Raw genomic sequence first — 18,817 nt, 5'->3', positions numbered from 1 at the left:
TGGTCCACGCTGGGATGCAGGCTGACAGCACCAACTACGCAATTCACAGAGTCCATCGAAAATGAAATTCAGGTTTTGTTTCAAAAATCTAGTAAGAATTCCACGATGGTGAGAGCGGACCATTAAATCAAGTGTGAGGTCCTGTGTGACGGACCAGGTCTCACAGCCGTGAGACCTCCTTGGGTCTCCTCCGTCTATTATCCTCTTTTTTAATGATCATTTCACACGGCTGAGGTCTATACAGTTGCTTAACACTTAAGAAGATAAGTCTGCTTAGAAACAACATAAATTACATATGTGCAGTGGCGATGAGTTGCCTGCTGAGTCAGTAATTGCATGTTATATATAATCTTTCCCCCCTTCACCTCCTTAAAACTTGTAATCCCATGATCGTATTAGTCTTTCCAATTTATCAATGTTCATGAGATTAAAATCGAAAGCAATTTTGTCTCCCAGTGCTCAGCCTATCATTTCACTTGGTAACTTCTTGTTGCAGACAGGATTACTTACCCTGTTAGGATTCCTTACAGCTCCCGTAGCTCAGTTCCACTTAATCAATAAGGTACCATGATACTGCTATTAAAAGAAATGTATTTTAGCACTGAATGGGGGCAGAGCTTTCATGGGAGAAGATAGAAAAGTTCTGGAGCTGGGAGGTCGTGGTAGTTATACACTAAAGCAAATGCACTTAGCGCCACAGAACCGTAGCACACTTGAAAATGGCTAAAATGGTCAACTTTATCATATATATTTTACCACATATAATAGTCAATCTCATTGCACGCTCACAAGATCATTTGACATGGACCAGGTCCGCAGGAGAATAGAGAACCTCTCTTCATGCTTCCAGAACTGGCCAGCAAATTTGCCGCAACTTACATGTTGTAGAAAGTTGTTCATGGCTGAGTCATCTTGATCTTGAATTGGGGACATTTCTATTCACATTGATCTTGTAGGGCATGTCTAAAAAAATACATTCAGGACTGTAAATATATTGACATTTTAATATGAATTAATGCTTATTAGTATTACTCTTTTGAAATCATCTTGATGCACATCAAAATTGCCTCACACACGGGATGTTGGAGTAGCTAGTGACAAGTTCTTTTTGCTCTCTACTTTTGCTATTAGTAGATTTATTTGTCATAAAATAGACTGATCTCTGGGACTTGAGCTAACCCTAAGCGAAGTCAGTCACACCCACCAGAGTGCCCGCCCCCTGGAGCCCATCAGGCAGCGGGTGTGTGGGGCTGCGGTTCTGCTTGAGGTCCTTCACCACCTGAGCTGAATGTGAGATGATGACAGTTTTGGAAATGGAGACACTGATTTTTCTTGTGTTTAGGGACATACAGGAGCAAGAGGACCAGTGGGCTTGATGGGTTTCCCAGGAGAGCCGGGGCCCCCAGTAAGTACAGACTTGCTGATTTTTGTCCCTCCAAAAACCCAGGTCTGATGTGCAAATAGAGCAAAATTGGAAAATTGCAGCCTTGAGTCAGGCACAGGTGGGTTCTTCGAGGGATTGTAGACATATGAGTTGGCACAAACCCACCACTCTGATGGAGTGTCTTGTGGGCAGGCAGCTGGGGGTGGAGGAACAGGCCCCCACCCACATTCGTGCTAGAAATCCATGGGGAATAGTTTAAAATCAAGAGTTTCCTAAAGAGGAACTGGGGGTACCAATACAGACACATTCTGTTTTCTATGACTGGTAATAATTTGTGTATGTTTTTGCCTTTGATGTAGGGAACTCCAGGTCACCCCGGCGGCCCAGGCTTGAAGGTAGGTACTATGAGTCACTTACAAATAGAGCCCAGAGCTGTATGGGAAATATATGACCTGTGATTTTGTGTGTGTATGTTTTTTTTTAAAGATTTATTTATTTATGCATACAAGAACTTGGGTGAAGGCCAGAAGTGTGTGTGAGTGAGGGGGATGAGAGGATCCACCAGAGACAGAGTGGGGAGCAGAACAGGTAGATCTACTGAAGTACACTGCTGAGGGGAGCAGCGGGCGAGTCGGGAGAGGTCTGCTGCGCCCTGTGGGTAGCTCCCTGGCTGGGATGGAACTCTGGCTGCAGTGGCCGCAGATAGCTTCAAAGTGCTGAGACTGAACCCCTTGGGCCACCAGGGAGGCCCAAGTGCCTGGTGATTTTTGTCAGAATCACGTCTTCTTATTAGATTTCCCAGAATATTTAATAAATAAACTTCAGCAAATGGCTTGCCCAAAAGTCTTACTTGTTTGTATTTGCTACATTAACATTCTAAGCAATTACTTCTTTAAATTTTCTTTTCCAGGGCAACCCCGGCACGGGCGTAAAGGGACAAAGGGGTGATCCGGTAAGAATCCCCCTTCGCACGGCAGCCGTGTCAATGCCCCGCCTGCACTGAGGCGGCGGGTCTGATGATCACCTAAATAGCGTGCATTGTCTAGTCTCTGCCCAAATTTATGGCTGAGAATTTTCTTTTGCCCAATTATCAAGGCACCAGTACCCTTGACTGTAAAATGCAGTAGTGATAAAACTGAACACGGAGTTCAAGTCAATTTCAGGACACAGTTCACGCCAGCGTAAAGATGACGCATTTCTGAAGATCTATCAGACCCAGAGTCACTATTTTTTGAATTACTGATTTGTTTGGTTTCATTCCAGAAACTTCATCAGCATCCTTAACCCCCCATAAATAAATAGGAAAAATATGAACAACGAACCAAAAGCTTGTCACAACCCATGCTCTCCACTCCCTCCCTCCCCACACGCCTCTGTCACCATCCCGCCCCTCCCCTGCCCTCCTCAGACCCTGCAGTACTTTCCGCCTAAGCATGAGACTTAGCAAGGATGAGCTGTAGGAAAGTGTCTAACATGACGGTGTATCCGGACACACTCTGAATGTCAAACCATGTGAGTGGCTCCCTCAGATGTGGGCAAATAGACGTGGAGCATCTGGAGGCAGGCGAGGCTGTGGGCCCGGCCTTGGGGCTATAGCAGGACAGGCCTGGTCCCCGAGCTGAGACCAGCATGGTTGGGTAAGTGATAGCAGAGCCGATGAGCAGAGGACAGCATCGCCCACAATAAATGGGAAGATTTCCTGATGATGGCAGACGCCTCTACAGGATGTTAGCAGACAGCACAGGTCATGAAGGTACATGCTCGCCTTGGTAACCACACAGCAGCAATACCACAAGGACACAGAAAAGCACTCAGAGGAGGTCTTCTTCACTGTGTGTCTGGTAGTTCATTGTGTGTGTGCGTGGGGCGGGGGATGCGGTTCCTGTGCAGGATGGGGAGCAGCATCCCACCCCCATCCGCTAGACACCAGGAGCCTCCCTTCCTCCCAGTTGTCATGATTCAAAGTGTCCCAGCCTGCCAAAGGTCTTGGGGGGAAGGGCATTCCAGTTGCCCCACCCCATCCTTGAGAACCACTAACTTAGAGAAATGACTAACAGAAAATAGACTCAATGTTTTTCAAACTTGGGAGTCACGAACCCTGGAGGAAATGTGGGTCAAAGTCCCAGAAGCCCATGACCCCCCATTTGAGAAACACTACTTTGGGAGAGCAGCAGGAATTACCTGTTTAGTGGCCTCAGTGCCAACCAGGCGTGGGGGCAACAGCAGGCCACAGAAGAGCATGGAAAAATTTATCTCTGATCTGAAAGACGCTATGCTCACCCCCTTGGACTGGCAGGTGAATAAAATCCTAATTTGAAATGCCGAGGCAGCCTTTCATCTGGTGGGGAGACCTGAAATGGTTGCTAATCTGTCCAGGTGCCATGATCGTGTGGCATTTATACTGTGGTCTTCACACTTGACCTTCTTGGTCTTTTTGACTAAAATGAATCTAAGGTATTTTACAACGTGGAAAAAATTGTAATGCGACCAACATTTTGAAGCTACTCCTTGCTTGTCAGTCTTTATGGGTTTAGTGCAGATTTATTCCAGCTACAAGAACAAGCGTGGTTATCTTTACACATACATGTTACAGATTTATCTGTGTTCTGTTCATGCATTTGTTCCGTCGTTTGCTCACACGTTGCTGATCTTTATAGCAGTCACCACCCCACTACTGTGGTAGGGACTGGGGTACCTCGGGGAGAGAAAACTGTGCTCAACCTTCTGGTTCTTTTGCTGTTTCCAGGTTTAGGGAAGGACTGAATGATTGGTTTTAGTTTCTCATTTAAACTTAAAACAGTTTCTTCTAAAAAAAACCTCACTTATCAAAAAACATTAATGGTTTAAATAATGATCTACTTGAGAATTTGCTTTGTTTCTCTCAATGCACATTGTCATTCAATAAGTAATACTTAGAAGTAGGCAGTATTATAATCCCCATTTCACAGAGAAGGAAGTAAATTTTAAAGGAATTAAAGAACAAGGATATAGAGAGCTTTTTTTTTAAATTTCAGATTTTTTTTCTTTTTTAAAGATTTTGTTTTTTTTATACAAGAACTGGGGTGCAGGTCAGAGGCGCAGGAGGGTGAGAGAATTCACCAGAGACAGAGTGGGGAGCCGAATAGGCAGACGACAGAAATACACTGCTGAGGGGAGCAGCGGGCGAGGCAGGAGAGGTCTGCCATGCCACGTGGGTTTCTCTCTGGCTGGCTGGGAATTGAACCCACGCTGCAGAGGCTGCAGACAGCTTCACAGTGCATCACTCAACCCACTGCACCAACGGGGAGGCCAGGGATTAAAGAGCTTTTAAGCATTTGCCCAGAGTAACAAAGTTAATGAGGGTCTAGTTTGCAAACACAGGTGACCTGTTACCACCTGTTAACCATGACACAGGAGGGAAGGTAATTCTAAGTGTAGAATAATAGATATAGTCAGAAAAATACAAAATAATTACCTTCTAATTAAGGGTGAGAAATTATGGTGGTATTGTCACAAAACCAATCAAAGAACATTATCTTCTCCAAGAGGATAGCATCTAAAATAACATAAATGAAAATATTTGGCTAATTGTTTCTTATAGAGATACTTTCTTATAGAGAGTTTAAAAATGTTATTGAAAGTTAACTAGAAATAACAAGTCTGACCAGAGTGGAATGACTTAATATACGAGAGAACATTATTATGCCGTATTGTTGTATAGGTATTGAAAACCACGTTTTATGGAATTTCTATTATAATTGGAAGATATCCTAAAGTATTATCTTTAAGAAAAAATGTAAAATTGTTGAAAATTTAGTGTTTAATTATATATGAAAATACAAGCCATATTTTATATTTTGAACTACATTTATAATTTTCATATAGTGTTATTCCAATGAAAGGACACATTATGTTTCATGCACAATGTAACCACATACACACATGTACACACGCAAGCCCACATCACAAAGAACTCTATCAAAGCTTTAACAGAGAGAACTGTAGATAGTGGGGTAATGGATCACTTTCATCCTTTGTATTTGTTTTTAAAGGTTTATTTATTTATGCATACAAGAGCTGGGGTGCAATGCAGAGGTGCAGGGTAGGGGTGAGAGGATTCACCAGAGACAGAGTGGGGAGCAGAACAGGCAGATAAACTGAAATACACTGCTGAGGGGAGCAGCAGGAAGACAGGAGAGGTCTGCTGTGCCATGTGGGTCTGCTCCCTGGCCGGGGATCAAACTCATGCCCAGGCAGCTGGGCTAGCTTCATAGTGCTGAGACTTAACCCCTTGTGCCACCAGGGAGGCCCATCCTTTACATTTATTTTTACAATAAGTATGCATTACTTATGAAAAACCATAGATATTTAAAATTACCATGATTTCATTTTAAATTCATGGCACACTGGACCGTAAGCCTCACATCACAATAGGTAAGTAAAAGTCTTGTTTGTTTCAGATTTTATTTCAAAACGAAGTTAATATGAACTCTGTTATCTTGATTTTTTTTTTTTTTTTTGAAAGGGTGAGGTAGGCCAGCAGGGTTCTCCTGGACCTACGCTGCTGGTGCAGCCCTCTGATTTGTCCCTCTTCAAAGGAGAAAAGGTAAGCCACAAATCCACGTGTGGCTTGACTGAGTAGTCGTTGCCAGTATTTCCCAGACGTGTAACTGTGGCAGCAAAGTGCTGACAGCTCGAGCATCGCTGTATGAACCTTAAAGTAACCTTGATGGAGCACGGGATGATTCACCCCACTGTACAGTATGGAAAAATGGGGCTTAGAGGGGTGCTAGTGGCTTCAAGTTTCCCCCTTCTGGGCTGCAGAAGGAGCCCTGGGCTTTGAGCTGTGCATGTAGCGCCCCCCTACTGTTGTCTTTGATGTGGGCTGAAAAGGCCTCAGGACATCCGCTTGTCCTTTTGCTGTTATTTCTGGGTTTGATGTTCTGAAAACCGAAAAGGTAATCGATGCGTAGAAGTGAACCCATAACCCATTTTTGGCAAATGTTAATTCCTCTGTCAGCCTGCCCCTGATGCCTTACCCTCGCCGTGTGCGGGTTCTGTTGTCGATTTTCAATTACTGGATTAAATTTGCTCCCTTGCCTGAGAGCAGTGACCGTTCCCAACCTGCTTGCGCTGGCTCCAGGCTCACCCAGCGCCCCTCTTATGCTCCAGCGGGCACCCCGACTCTTCAGCCTCACAGATCTGCCCTGAATAGCGCTGACATCTTAGTTGCTAATTATAGACAATTGAAGAGTCATTCCTTGTTTTAAAATCTAGTAAGATGATTTGTGAAAGAGGTCATTTTTGAAAGAGATGGAATTCAAATCGTAAAATCGGAATAAGCCAGATGATCTTCATTGTGATTTTTAGGGTATAAAAGGAATACCCGGAATGACTGGGCCCCCAGGACCACCAGGACTCAAGGTAGTTTATTGACATACCTCTGTTTTAAAATGTGGATGACGTGCTATCTTAATTTAAAAAAAGTTTTTTGCATATCACATGGTCGTTATCACTACTTCAAATGCTAATATATAGTACTAGAGTTTTTCACTATTTTATCATAATCCAGTAGGGTGTCTATTCTAAAATAGCTCTCTTATTTAAGCTGCTGACAATAATTTTTATTTATCATTGAGTTTTTACTAAAATATTGTTGCTTGGACCCTCTAAATGTTGCCTTCTCTTAAAGGGAGAACCTGGTATTTGTGCAAAAGGAGAGAAAGGATTTCCTGGGTTTCCAGGACCTCAGGTAAGGATCATTCATGCCCTCTCTCACCTCACAGAGCTTGCAGGCATCTCTCTCACATTTCTGTAAGACTGCATCAGTATTTCCAAGAACACAGAAATAGAGATTGGTGCCAACATATTTGGCACCACGGGGATTGTGGAATAACTACGTATCTCAGCACATCCTTTTGGTGGACATCATTTAGATAAAACAGACAAGCAGAAGACAGCAGAACTGACCAGTAGAAATGGAATAATGTCATTTGCTGCCTGGTTCAGTGCCAAAGTGATAGTGACTTGGAATGGTTAACTACAGTCTATTGGATTAAGGCAGTCCTGCTACAGCAGCAGTGGCTGGTGGGTGAGAAGAAATACCAGGATCAGGCCCCGAACATCACCACACATGTGGCTAATGGAGTCCCCAATGGTAGAGTTGCCTGGAGTCCAGACCTCAGTGGTCCAGACTTAAGTTTATTTGACTCTACATCTAGTATTTCATGGGACAAGATCGGCTTTCATGCTAATTTTTTTGCTCATAAAGTACAGAGAAACTGTTCATCTCTGGACAAATTATATTGCAGTCATCTCAAAGATAAAGCTCAGGGCAAGCATTCAGTTAAACAAATTAAAATGGAACAGCATCAACAATAGCAGAAATGCGTTCTGAATTTAAAACACTGGCAAGGACATGATTTTTTTTTTTTTTGAATAAGACCAAAGATCAATAAAATAGCAAATGTTATAAAGAAATGAAATCTATTTTGTATTTATTTCTTTTTATTCAACTACTCTTGCAGACAAGATTAATAGCCACAGCACAATGTCATAAGGTGAAATATGATGCATTGAACTGGTTCTGCATTGTGATGAAATTGTTTGTGTTGATTTTGTGAATTTATTAGGGTGCCTCTGGTTCCCACGGAGCTCCAGGTTTTCCAGGACCTAAGGTAAATGTCCACCATTAAAAAGATAGTAAATTTCTTTTCATTAGGACATGCAATTTGGTATCATTGAAAAGTGGATTTAGTTCATGCAGACTTGCACATGGTAATTGGAAAGGGAGACACATCCATTTTATGAATCATATGATTTAGCTGTGTCTGCAAAAGCTAAAACACAAAGCTATTTGGTGCAATCCCAAAGGTGTGTCGCAATTTAGTGTGGAATCTCAGCAAGCAGGTGTCAATCAAATGAAACAAGAATGGGATCATTTGTCACTCAATCACATTTTTCAAAAAGGCGTGTTTGTGGTTATTTGCAGGGACAACAAGGACTGATAGGAGATCCTGGTCCTTTTGGATTTCTTGGTCCAAAGGTAAGAAAGCAAGCCTAATTGAGTCCAACCTGATAGAAGTCTATGTCCTTTTTGTTATCCGATTTTTTTTTTAATTTCAGAGTCATTCCAAAATGTAACATTTGAAAGGGACAGAATTCATTTTTTATGTGTTCTTTTAATGCACGTCGTGATGATTACATTTGAAAGTGAATGATAAAAGTTCAGATATACATGATTATAGACAGGGCACTGGTCTCTCTGCTTTCACCAACACTGCAGCTTTCTGTCTTCTTCAGTGCTGGCCCAGGACCGGTCATGGTGGCCTTAGTTGTGAATCAACAATTTGTCCATAAGCGCCAAGCTAGACACTAATGCTCATAGAAAATCTATGAGACTCCTTGTTCAGAAGGATCTAATTTATGGACATGGAGTAAATTTGTGTGGCTTATGTTTTCTTTTCTGAGAACTTTGCCTTTGGCTTCATCCTTCTGCTTATAAGTGGGAGGTCAGATGCCTTTGTTCCTTCTAGAACTCCAAAAACCATTCATTTCTCTAGTTAGCCTGTAATCTATTACTTAAATGACTGCACTTGTGGCCCTTCTACTATTTAATTAATGTCAGGCAACTGGAGAAAAATAATATTTCTAACAAAAGTGAATGAATGATTTCAGGGGGATCCTGGTGATCGTGGGTACCCGGGACCACCAGGTGTCTTGGCAATTCCAGCTCTTCCACAAAAAGGTTTGTGTTTCCTCCAGATCCTCCATAAATTATAGGAAGATGGGATAAGAGCAGCTCTGACAGAAGAGTCTGGCCCAGTATTCCCATTGTTTGCACACTCACCAGGCTAAGTATATAAACGCCATACTCTCTGTAGACCATGCGTATATAATTATGCACGAGCAGGTCGGGATGTGCCTGCTAATTGTGTGAACTTCATCACGAGTGTATGATTGACTGGAGCAATAGAGATTTGTGTCTGGCTGGTTTCTGTCCCCCTAACACATCGCACTTTATTTTAGAAAGTGGACTGTATGCTGGGATTTGTATCATGTCACCTTTCAGAAAGTTTTTTTTTTTTAATCATTAAGAAATGTGTAAAACTATTAGACTAGTGCCCACCAGGATACCCCAGGACACCACCTCAGGGAAAAGAGTGACCTACATCAATGCAGCAGCAGCCGCTTGGAGCCCAGGTGTCTGCAGAGGAGAGGCAGCCGGGTTCATGTTCAAGATCATGCATTTTCAATGTGCTGAGAAACTGCAGATCAGTCTCCTAGTTGTACTCACAGAAAAGTGAACGATTTTTGAAATGTAGATATACAATTGTTCTATTCACCTGTGTTGTTATTTTTGACAGGCCCTCCAGGGGATCCGGGACTCCCTGGTCACTATGGAGAAATGGGCGCTGTTGGACCCCCAGGTCCCCCTGGTCTCTCGGGGAGACGAGGGGAGGACTGTGCAGGTAGGAATCCAGGGGCAACTGTACCCCAGCTTTCCTACGTCCTCACCCACACTAGTGGCGCTCAACTCTTAACGGGTTCTGAAATCTCCTGAGATGTATTTCTGAGATCCGGATTGCTGTGTCTGCCCCAGACCAAGAATGGAGACCCTCTGGGGGAGGGGCTGGGCAGCTGCTATGATAAAGTCATGTGCAACCAGGCCTAAGCACCTTTGAACTCAAACCAACTAACCACTGACTTGGAGGAAATCCAGATTACCACACTGCCTCTCAAAAACATTCACTCAGCATCTCAGGGGGCTGGTGAGATGGTGGGTGTTGAACAGGCCACCACGAGATTATCACAAGCACGTAAGGTTTGGGGATGCAGCAAAGGTTAGAGTGTTTCTTCCATTTCTTCATTCTCATGGAAGGCTCTCACTGAAGACATTTATTTGTTATAACTCTGTTCACCCACTCGGACCCCGATACAAACTCTTACATGAAATGTGGAAATAAAAATTTTGAATTAAAAATTAAACGTTGATTCAGTGTTAGTTTTAAAAAAGGCAGCAAAAAACAATAATCCTCCCTTTACCCCACAGCAAAATAGACAATAGCTTTTGCCCCCAATGCAAAACACAAATCCTACAGCTAATGGTGTTCTTGATGGAGAGCGTAAGAAAGAATTGTACTAACATCTTTGAACTCTGTCCAGTGCTGGCTAACATTTCTAGAAAGGTTAGGAATAGAAGTTTAGAAGTTTGCATTCTGTGAACCCAGGGGAACTGATTAAGCTTGTAAGGAGGAAAAGCTTGAATAAATATAATTCTATACAGTCTGTGCTTCTTGTTCTATTCACTGAGAAGGAGCTAGAAGTTTCCTGAGATATTCAGGCATTAACTACAAAGTTCTTCCTCACTCTTTCAGAACTCTATTTTTGATTTTGTCAAATCTGATGACCATAAAGGTAGTAAAACTTTGTCTAGTTCATTTAATCTTTAGAGATCATGGCCTTGGCTTAATCAACCAAGACTATGCAAATCATGTAGTCCAGGAGAACGAGACTCTAGTCTGAAATACCTCCTTTTGGGTTTGTATAAAATGAAATAGCATCTCTAACAGATTAAAATCAAAATCCAATAGGAGTAAAACATGTGTCTTGGAGATTCATAACCAAAATATAACAGGAAACCTTTAAATTCCACCAGTTTTTTTTTTAAATTTACCCAGTGACTACAATCCATAGTAAGAATCTATTTTCTCTTGAATTGCATTTACATTATATCACATATATATGTACCCACATATGCATATGGCTGAAACATAAATTTCACAAAATAATACCTTTTTGGTGTATAATGGACTCTATTTCTATTTCCATTTCAGTCTCTTAAAAAGCTTTTTATCTTTCTTTCTGGCTTGTTTCGCTGAGCATGATCCCTTCCAGCTCCATCCATGTTGCTGCAAATTGCATGAGTTTATTTTTTTGATTGCTGAGTAATATTCCATGGTGTATATGTACCACATCTTCTTGATCCAGTCATCTATTTTTGGGAATTTGGGCTGTTTCCATAGCTTAGCTACTGTAAACAGTGCTGCTATAAACAAAGGGGTGCAGGTGCACCCCTTTGAATTAATGTTTTGAATTTAATGTTTTGTGGCCTTTGGATAAATACCTAGGAGAGGAGTTGCTGGATCATATGGAAGCTCTATCTTTAGTGGGTCAAGAAAGGCTCATGCTCAGCAAAATAAGCCAGAAAGAAAAAGAAAAATACCGGATAGTCTCACTCATAGCAGGAATTTAGAAAACCTAAATAAGGGCCAGGAAAAAGACTAATTGCAATAAAGTAAAAATCAAAATCAACAAGCAACTATAGACTAGCGACACACTACAGTGGGGGGCTGAGGAAGGAGAAGAGGGATTAGGGTCAGAAAAAGGGGGTGGGAATTGTATGGGGAATATAACCAAAATGAAAATGCATACATTATGCAAAGATGAAAAGTGATATAAGAATTATATAAAATAAAATAATTCATTAAAAAAAGCTTTTTTAATGTTGGCCACAACTTAATTGATTTCATGTTCTACAAATGGGTGGTTGAGGCTGCTGGGTGTCAGCACTATAGCCAGTTCTGCCCTTTGGGAGATGGCTGAGCATCTCCCCGAAAGCAGGCAAGACCACAGGTAGGACCCGGGACCAGCCAGTGACTGACAGAAAAGATTCCAATCAGGTCTTAAGAATGGCATGAAAAAGGTGGCAGCCACGTCCACATGAGCACATTTTCATTTTATTTGAAGCATACCAATGTATATAGCCTTTATCAATCATCTTTTTAAAATGATCTGCAGTATTTGCCATGAGATTAGCAGAGTTTTGGATCAGATATGCATGATTCAATCCCAGCCTTGCCACTTAGCGCAATGCAGTGCAATAGCAGTGCATTTATACTGCAGATTAAAAACATTCCAGGTGCTACTACCTACGAGCTCTGTGATATTGAGCATTTATTAAAATTCTCTGTGCCTCATTTTCTGAAAAATGGAGTTCTTCCTAGGGTTGAAAGAAGTAATAAGTATATAATTCTTAGCAAACACCCCATCGTATATTAAAGATTTATAAAGTTAGCTGCTCCTGCTATTATTAGGCCTAAACTTTCTGTGCCTTATTTATAAGGTATAGACTTTGCAGGGCTGTTTCAGGAGTAAAGATCATGTTTGAAAATAAATGTAAAGCCTTAGCACACATGCATTTAATAATGAAAGCCACAATTTAACCAGCATGCTGCATTATTGATTACTGATAAGGTTTCAATTGTCTGTTGATGAAGTTTACCCAAAACCTAGTGACTTAAAACAACAGCAGTCAGTGCTTTACCCTTAACTTTCTGTGGTTCAAGACTTCAGAAAGGACTAAGCTGAACGATTTTAGATCAAGGATTTTCATATGGTGGTCGCCACGCAGTGGCTGGAACCAGAACACCAAGGCCTGGCTTCCTGTCTCTAATGGAGTCTCCAGACTCACTGTGTAGGTTCTGGTAGCTTCAGAGCAGGGAGAGCCCTTCCATGGCGGCTGCGGGCACTGGTCCCAAGCAATTCAGCTCACAAGGCAGAGGCTGAATCACGTTAAATAATCTAGTCTGAGACGCCACAGTGTCCCTCCTGCTATGCTCCAGTTTTCCAAATGGTCGTAAGAGTCTGCCCCATTCAAGCCGGAACACACCACCTCTCGCCAGGGGAGTGTCAAGGTTCTACTAGAATGTGTTCTACTACCACGGTGGCCATCTTTGATTCTAGAAGCAGGAAGAACTTATGAGACGTGATCAGGGTAACAGAGGCTTCCAGTGGTGTCAAAGCCAAAGCCACCAGCGAGGGAGAATAGGAGGTCAAACGAGAGAGATGGGATGTGGCTGCTGTTGTGTTCCTCACTTTGACCTCTGACCACACTGAGCATCTAATCATCTACTGTACACATGCTATTGCAGATATTACACTAAGCTCCTTACACGGATTACTTTACTTAACCCTCGTAGCAAACCTCTGAAGTAGATATAGAGGATTAAAGAATTTAAATAACCTACTTAAGTTCCTGTGGTTGAGGGGGAGAGGCCACCTCCATATTATACCACCAGCCTAGGTGACTGTGGTATTTTATGTCCTACATAGGCAATTATTGAATCCCTACTTTTGTTTACTAAACATGTTTATATGTTTCTTGAGATTATTTTACCAAGTTACCAAGGTGGAAAACTTTAAAAAAATTAAATTAAAAATATATAATTATTTCCAATGGTAACCTTAAAGAACGAGGAAGAGGTAAGAAGATATGATTCTCTGAGCTTATTCATCTCACTGGTGTGCATTTTAAAGGAAGTGAGGCTTAATGATAGTTGGGATAGTCAGTGACTTTTTAAACTACATTTTTTCCTTTAAAAATTCCACAGTTTGTATCTGAAATGGACACCATTGGTGAGAGCCTCCAGGGTAAAGTGGTTTGAGGTAGATCGCTGTTAAAATACAAACTCTAATTTTGTAGTCCATTAATCTGCCTAAGCCACAGTTTTCTCAACTACTAAATAAAAGTAAAAATATATACATTGAAAGCTCAGTCTGAGAATTAAGAATAAGCCTACCTAGTGCTTGGTAAATATGCAATAAACATTATTTATAAAGTTATCTCATTAATGTGTATAAAACTTAAAACTAAAAAACCAAAGAATTCTACAGCCTAAGAGTTTGATGGTTTTTGATTTCTACAAAATAGTTTGCTCTGAGAGTAATGTGGTTTTCACTCTTTATAAATATATATATATATATGTATGTATGTATGTATGTATAGATGAATGCCATGAGTCTCTATTTGAATAACAAAATATGTTCTGTGACTGCAGTAATTCAATAATGATTTTTTTGGGGGGTCAATACTATACAGTTTTCATTCTTGATTTCTCTTGGAGGTTGGATGGGGCCTCCTGGGCCACGAGGCCTTCCTGGTCACCCAGGATTTCCAGGGGCAGCCGGTGTTCCCGGGAGGCCTGATTCCCCAGGGAAACCAGGAGACCCAGGACCCCCGGGGCTGCCCGGACTCCCAGGACTGCCAGGACCTCCAGGATCGGATGGTAAAATGTCCCTAGTTTATGTCCTTCATGTTTATGTTGCATTTGGTGTTTGTGGTGCCATTCAGAATGTGTGACTTTCCAAACATTTCCGAAACCATCTAATATTTCATAAGCCAAGCTAGTATTGTTTATCATATAAAAGTGTACGTGGATGTTAGCCATCCTTCAGTTAAGCATATGAAAATATTTGGTTGAGGATTTAGTGTGATGATGGAATTTTGTTAATATTGAATACAATTTTAATGTTTATTTTTTGTATATGATTTTCATTTTTGTGGTTTGGGATTCCTATAGATCTACAAAGTCTGTTATGAAGAACTGCTCTATCAGGAAAACTCTTTGATTCTTTCCTCCCCTAGAACAAATGCTGGAGCTTTTGTTATTTGCCTCTATAATGCCATTCAATATACTCGTATTATTATTTGTTAATTTTTGAGTTTGAGCATTATCTTTCATTTCCCTCCATTGAAGATGAATTTTGTTCTTTTCTTATACCCACATCCATTCTCCTGCCATTCTCTTGTTAGAAAATAGAGCTATTATTTAGAAAATAGAGCTATTATTTAATTTTGATTAAATAAATACAATAAATATCATTCAGTTATACTGAATAGTTGTGTCAATGCTATTCTCCAGGTCAGCCATATAATTATATAGATTTACTTCTCCAGTACAACATTTTGTTAAAAATTGTTTTGTTTTCTTTTCCAATGTATTGGTTGGATTTCAATATACTTATTGCTAATTCAATCTCAACCCACCTAGAGTTATATAAGTCTCATAATAATACCATCGAACTCATTAAACATTCTATCACTATTATCTGTTTGAATAAATACATCCTGGAGTTTTTTGATCGTTTACTTAGGTCAGGTAGCATTTTTAATCTATTTAATATTTTATGTTTCCTTCCTTCCCTCCTTCACCAAAAAGTATTTTGTGATCAAATGTGATTAAAAAGTATTTTGTGATCAAATCATCTGGTATGCGAATATCCACTATTTGTTTATATCATTCTGACTTGCTTTACCACATGTAATTTTCTCAAAAGCTGAGTGTGGATAGACCACAGCTTGATTCAATTATGTTGTTTCTTTTAGGTTTTCTTTTTGTTGCATGGTATGTTATCTCCAACTTTGAATTTTGTTTGTTTGTTTTACTGTTGTGATTTTTGAGAAGGAAATCTTTTGGTTTAGCTGTTTCTTCAGCAAATCATCCTGGGGACACATTTCTTCTCTAAATTGTGTTCTTTCTCCAGCTTCTCCACTGCTGCTTAGAATTCAGCTTGTTAAGGATTTTTATTTTAATTTTTTTTGCTGTGTCCCTTTTCTTTTTTCTTTATTCTGTAGGTTTATGCCTTTTTATAATCTTCCTTTACTCCTGTTTTCCTTTTACTTTTTATCTGACATTTTAAATCAGATGTTCTGGATTTTTTTTTCATCATTGTTCGATTTTTTTAATTTTTTTATTTTTTACATCATTGTTCATTTTTAAACAATATTTGCTTCCCCCCACCCCTCAGGTGTAGTCCCCATAGAGCTTCCTTCCCCAATGCACCCGTGCACCATCACCTCAGTCCCCTGTGCTCCTCCCTTCCTCCCTCTGATCCCGCTCCCTCCTCCTCCCCTGCAGGATGTCTCTGATTTATAGTTGTCTGTTTTTGTTTTGTTGTGCTTTGTACTATTAATTATTCTTTATGCTAATGTCTTATTTGGTTCCCTTATATTCCTGCTGTAAGTGAAACCATGCACTATTTTTCTTTTTCCTTCTGGCTTATTTCACTGAGCATAATTCCTTCCAGCTCCATCCACGTTGCTGTGGTTGGCATGATTTTATCTTTTTTGATTGCTGAATAATATTCTATTGTGTATATATGCCACAACTTCTTGTGGATTTTTGTTTTTACAAGTCATATTTTATGCTTTCTTCATTATGTGATTATTGATAATTGAAGGAAAAAATTCTTTCCTATCCTTTTTTAAAAATAAATCCCACTTTTTTTAAGATTTATTTATTTATGCATACAAGAGCTGGGGTACAGGCCAGAGATGCGGGGATTCGCCGGAGACAGAGTGGGGAGCAGAACAGGCAGACTGACTGAAATACACTGCTGAGGGGAGCAGTGGGGAGACAGGAGAGGTCTGCTGCACCATGTGGGTTGCTCCCTGGCCGGCCAGGGATCGAACTCATGCTGCAGAGGCTGCAGATTTCTTCATAGTGCAGTACTTAACCCCTTGCACCACCAGGGAGGCCCCCCCTTTTTTTTTTGGCTTGTTATGTTTTAGTACTTTTGCTCGTTTTATTGTCTCTTACCTTGTTTTGCAACCCACTAAATTAAGGCTGAAATAAGGGACAGCCATATATCCCTGATTGTGGTGCCAGGATATTGATGTGGCAGTTACATAGGTCTATTTGCATATATAATCTTTCATCATATCAGAGTCATAGATGAACTGTGGAAGAAAGCAAGCAGTGGAGGGAAGACACAAGTACAAAAGATATATCTGCTTTGGGCCTCCCCTGGTGGCTCAGCGGTTGAGTGCTGGGCTGCGAGGCTGCCCCCAGCCTTTGCAGCGCGGGTTCCTTCCGGGCCGCCGGCGAGGGTCCCACAAAAAAAAAAAAAAGAAAAAAAAGATACATCTACTTTCTATAGAAAACACTCACAGAAATGGTGTGATTCTCTCTGCCCACCCTCCCATGTGTTAAGGTGTCCATTGCCGTGTTGGGCCTCCTGGACCACAAGGAATGAAAGGCAAAATGGGTCCTCCTGGAAGAAGAGGCTCAAAAGGAGAAAAAGGCAAGTTGTAGCTGAGACAAAGTTTCTAGAAGACAACAACCTATCAGGACTGGCAGGCACTTCTGAAGAGTATAAGGTGGCATTTCATTTTGGTAATTACTATGGTAATTACTATGGTAATTACTCACCATAGTTATACCTGTAAATGCTCCCCCTAGTTATGTGCATATGATTAAAAGTAAACATAAAGTCATACTCCAACATCTGGAGTAAAAAGGACACATCCTCTTGTTCCTTGAAGGAGGCAGAGCTGGCACAGTGGCTGGTTCCTTTCTGCTGGTCCATATTTCCCAGATTCCTCGATGTCTTTGGTTCTATGTTTCTCCACCTTAAATTATATGGTGCCTTTTTGACCTAATGAGTCAGACTCTTGTGAAAGTATTTAGTACAACTGAAAAGGTTGACTGTTAAAACACCGTTTTAAGGCTAAAAGTCCTGATAATTAAAAAATGCATGGTAATAAATTGTAAATGCAATGCAGCCAATGATTCCTCTTCACATTTTATTTTGCAAATTATTCAGTTTATTCTCTAATCATCTTTTTTCTTTTTGATTCTTCATTGGGAACCAAATAAAAAACTTTTAAAAATAAGAAGCTTTAAAAAAAAAAATTGATGCTTCTTCAATAGAATCAGGCATCAATGCTCCCCCTAGGGTTTGTCAGGATGATTTTATTAAGACATAAACACTTCATTGTTCTGGAATCAACGTGTCTACTCTATTTAGATGGTGGCTAGGTACCCAGCTCTGTGCCCTATGCCCCCACATCAAATGTTGCCACTTGTCTAGGATAAAAACTGCATGTCCTGGTTCCTTTTTGTTCTTATTTTCACTGTTGGTTTTATACAGTTATTACTTCGGGGGGATTTTACTCTGGAAATATGACCCAGCTGCCTTTTATCCTCTGTCTAGGAAATGAGGGGTCCTGTGCCTGTGAGCCTGGTCCCATGGGCCTCCCAGGTCCTCCAGGGCTTCCTGGGAGGCAGGGTGTTAAGGGAGACTTGGGACTTCCTGGGTGGCCTGGAGAAAAAGGTCACCCAGGCTCCCCTGGAGCTGAAGGATGTCCAGGACCTCCGGTGAGTAACCAGCTACTGTTACTAGTAACATTTCTAGTTAAAAAAAAAAAAAAAGAGAGCAGTCTCTTGTACCTCTTTCATGCATCTTTATGTTTTGAACCTACAACTTTATTAATGACCAAGGAAATCACCTGCATGCATGCATTCATCCGCCTGCTTCAGTCTTGCCCTCTGGGAGGCACCCCAGTGTCAGGCCCAACCCTGACACTGGGAGGCTCCTGCTCTCTAAGCTTCTGAGCCTCATTTATTAAATGGCTATAATAACACCTGTCTCTCGGGGCTGTTGGTCAGAATTCAACTCAGTGATCTCTGTTAAAGCTACAAAGTCCACAAAGAGTGGACAAGATGGACAGGGTTACAGACCCTGTGAAGCTGCAGAGAAAACCAAAGGTCACAAACTGATCTGGCCTAAATGGGACCTGCCTGTGTTTTTTGATTACCCCTCATGGTGTTTTTGTACTATTTTTTGTACTATTAATATGAGGAAGTTGAGAGATGGCTGTGCCGATGTGAG

At 41.0% G+C, this 18,817-nt stretch overlaps 1 protein-coding gene across 1 annotated transcript in view; it reads left to right on the top strand.

Moving 5' to 3' along the window:
• COL4A4 (collagen type IV alpha 4 chain) overlaps positions 1-18,817 on the top strand; it is a gene marked incomplete at both ends in the record, with an annotated part of 95,887 nt that overhangs the window by 27,215 nt on the left and 49,855 nt on the right. The window contains 13 exons of the mRNA XM_084227841.1: positions 1,343-1,405; positions 1,744-1,779; positions 2,295-2,336; positions 5,889-5,969; positions 6,734-6,787; positions 7,056-7,115; positions 7,996-8,040; positions 8,355-8,408; positions 9,041-9,110; positions 9,730-9,834; positions 14,269-14,430; positions 17,138-17,227; positions 18,140-18,303. Coding sequence (XP_084083967.1) covers positions 1,343-1,405; positions 1,744-1,779; positions 2,295-2,336; positions 5,889-5,969; positions 6,734-6,787; positions 7,056-7,115; positions 7,996-8,040; positions 8,355-8,408; positions 9,041-9,110; positions 9,730-9,834; positions 14,269-14,430; positions 17,138-17,227; positions 18,140-18,303 — 1,026 coding nt within the window. The remainder of the gene's footprint in view (positions 1-1,342; positions 1,406-1,743; positions 1,780-2,294; positions 2,337-5,888; positions 5,970-6,733; positions 6,788-7,055; positions 7,116-7,995; positions 8,041-8,354; positions 8,409-9,040; positions 9,111-9,729; positions 9,835-14,268; positions 14,431-17,137; positions 17,228-18,139; positions 18,304-18,817) is intronic.

Source organism: Talpa europaea (assembly GCF_964194135.1).
Source record: "Talpa europaea genome assembly, chromosome: 1".
Lineage (NCBI taxonomy): Eukaryota > Metazoa > Chordata > Mammalia > Eulipotyphla > Talpidae > Talpa > Talpa europaea.
The sequence above is the reverse complement of the archived record's forward strand: the minus strand, read 5'-3'. Positions and strand labels throughout refer to the sequence as shown.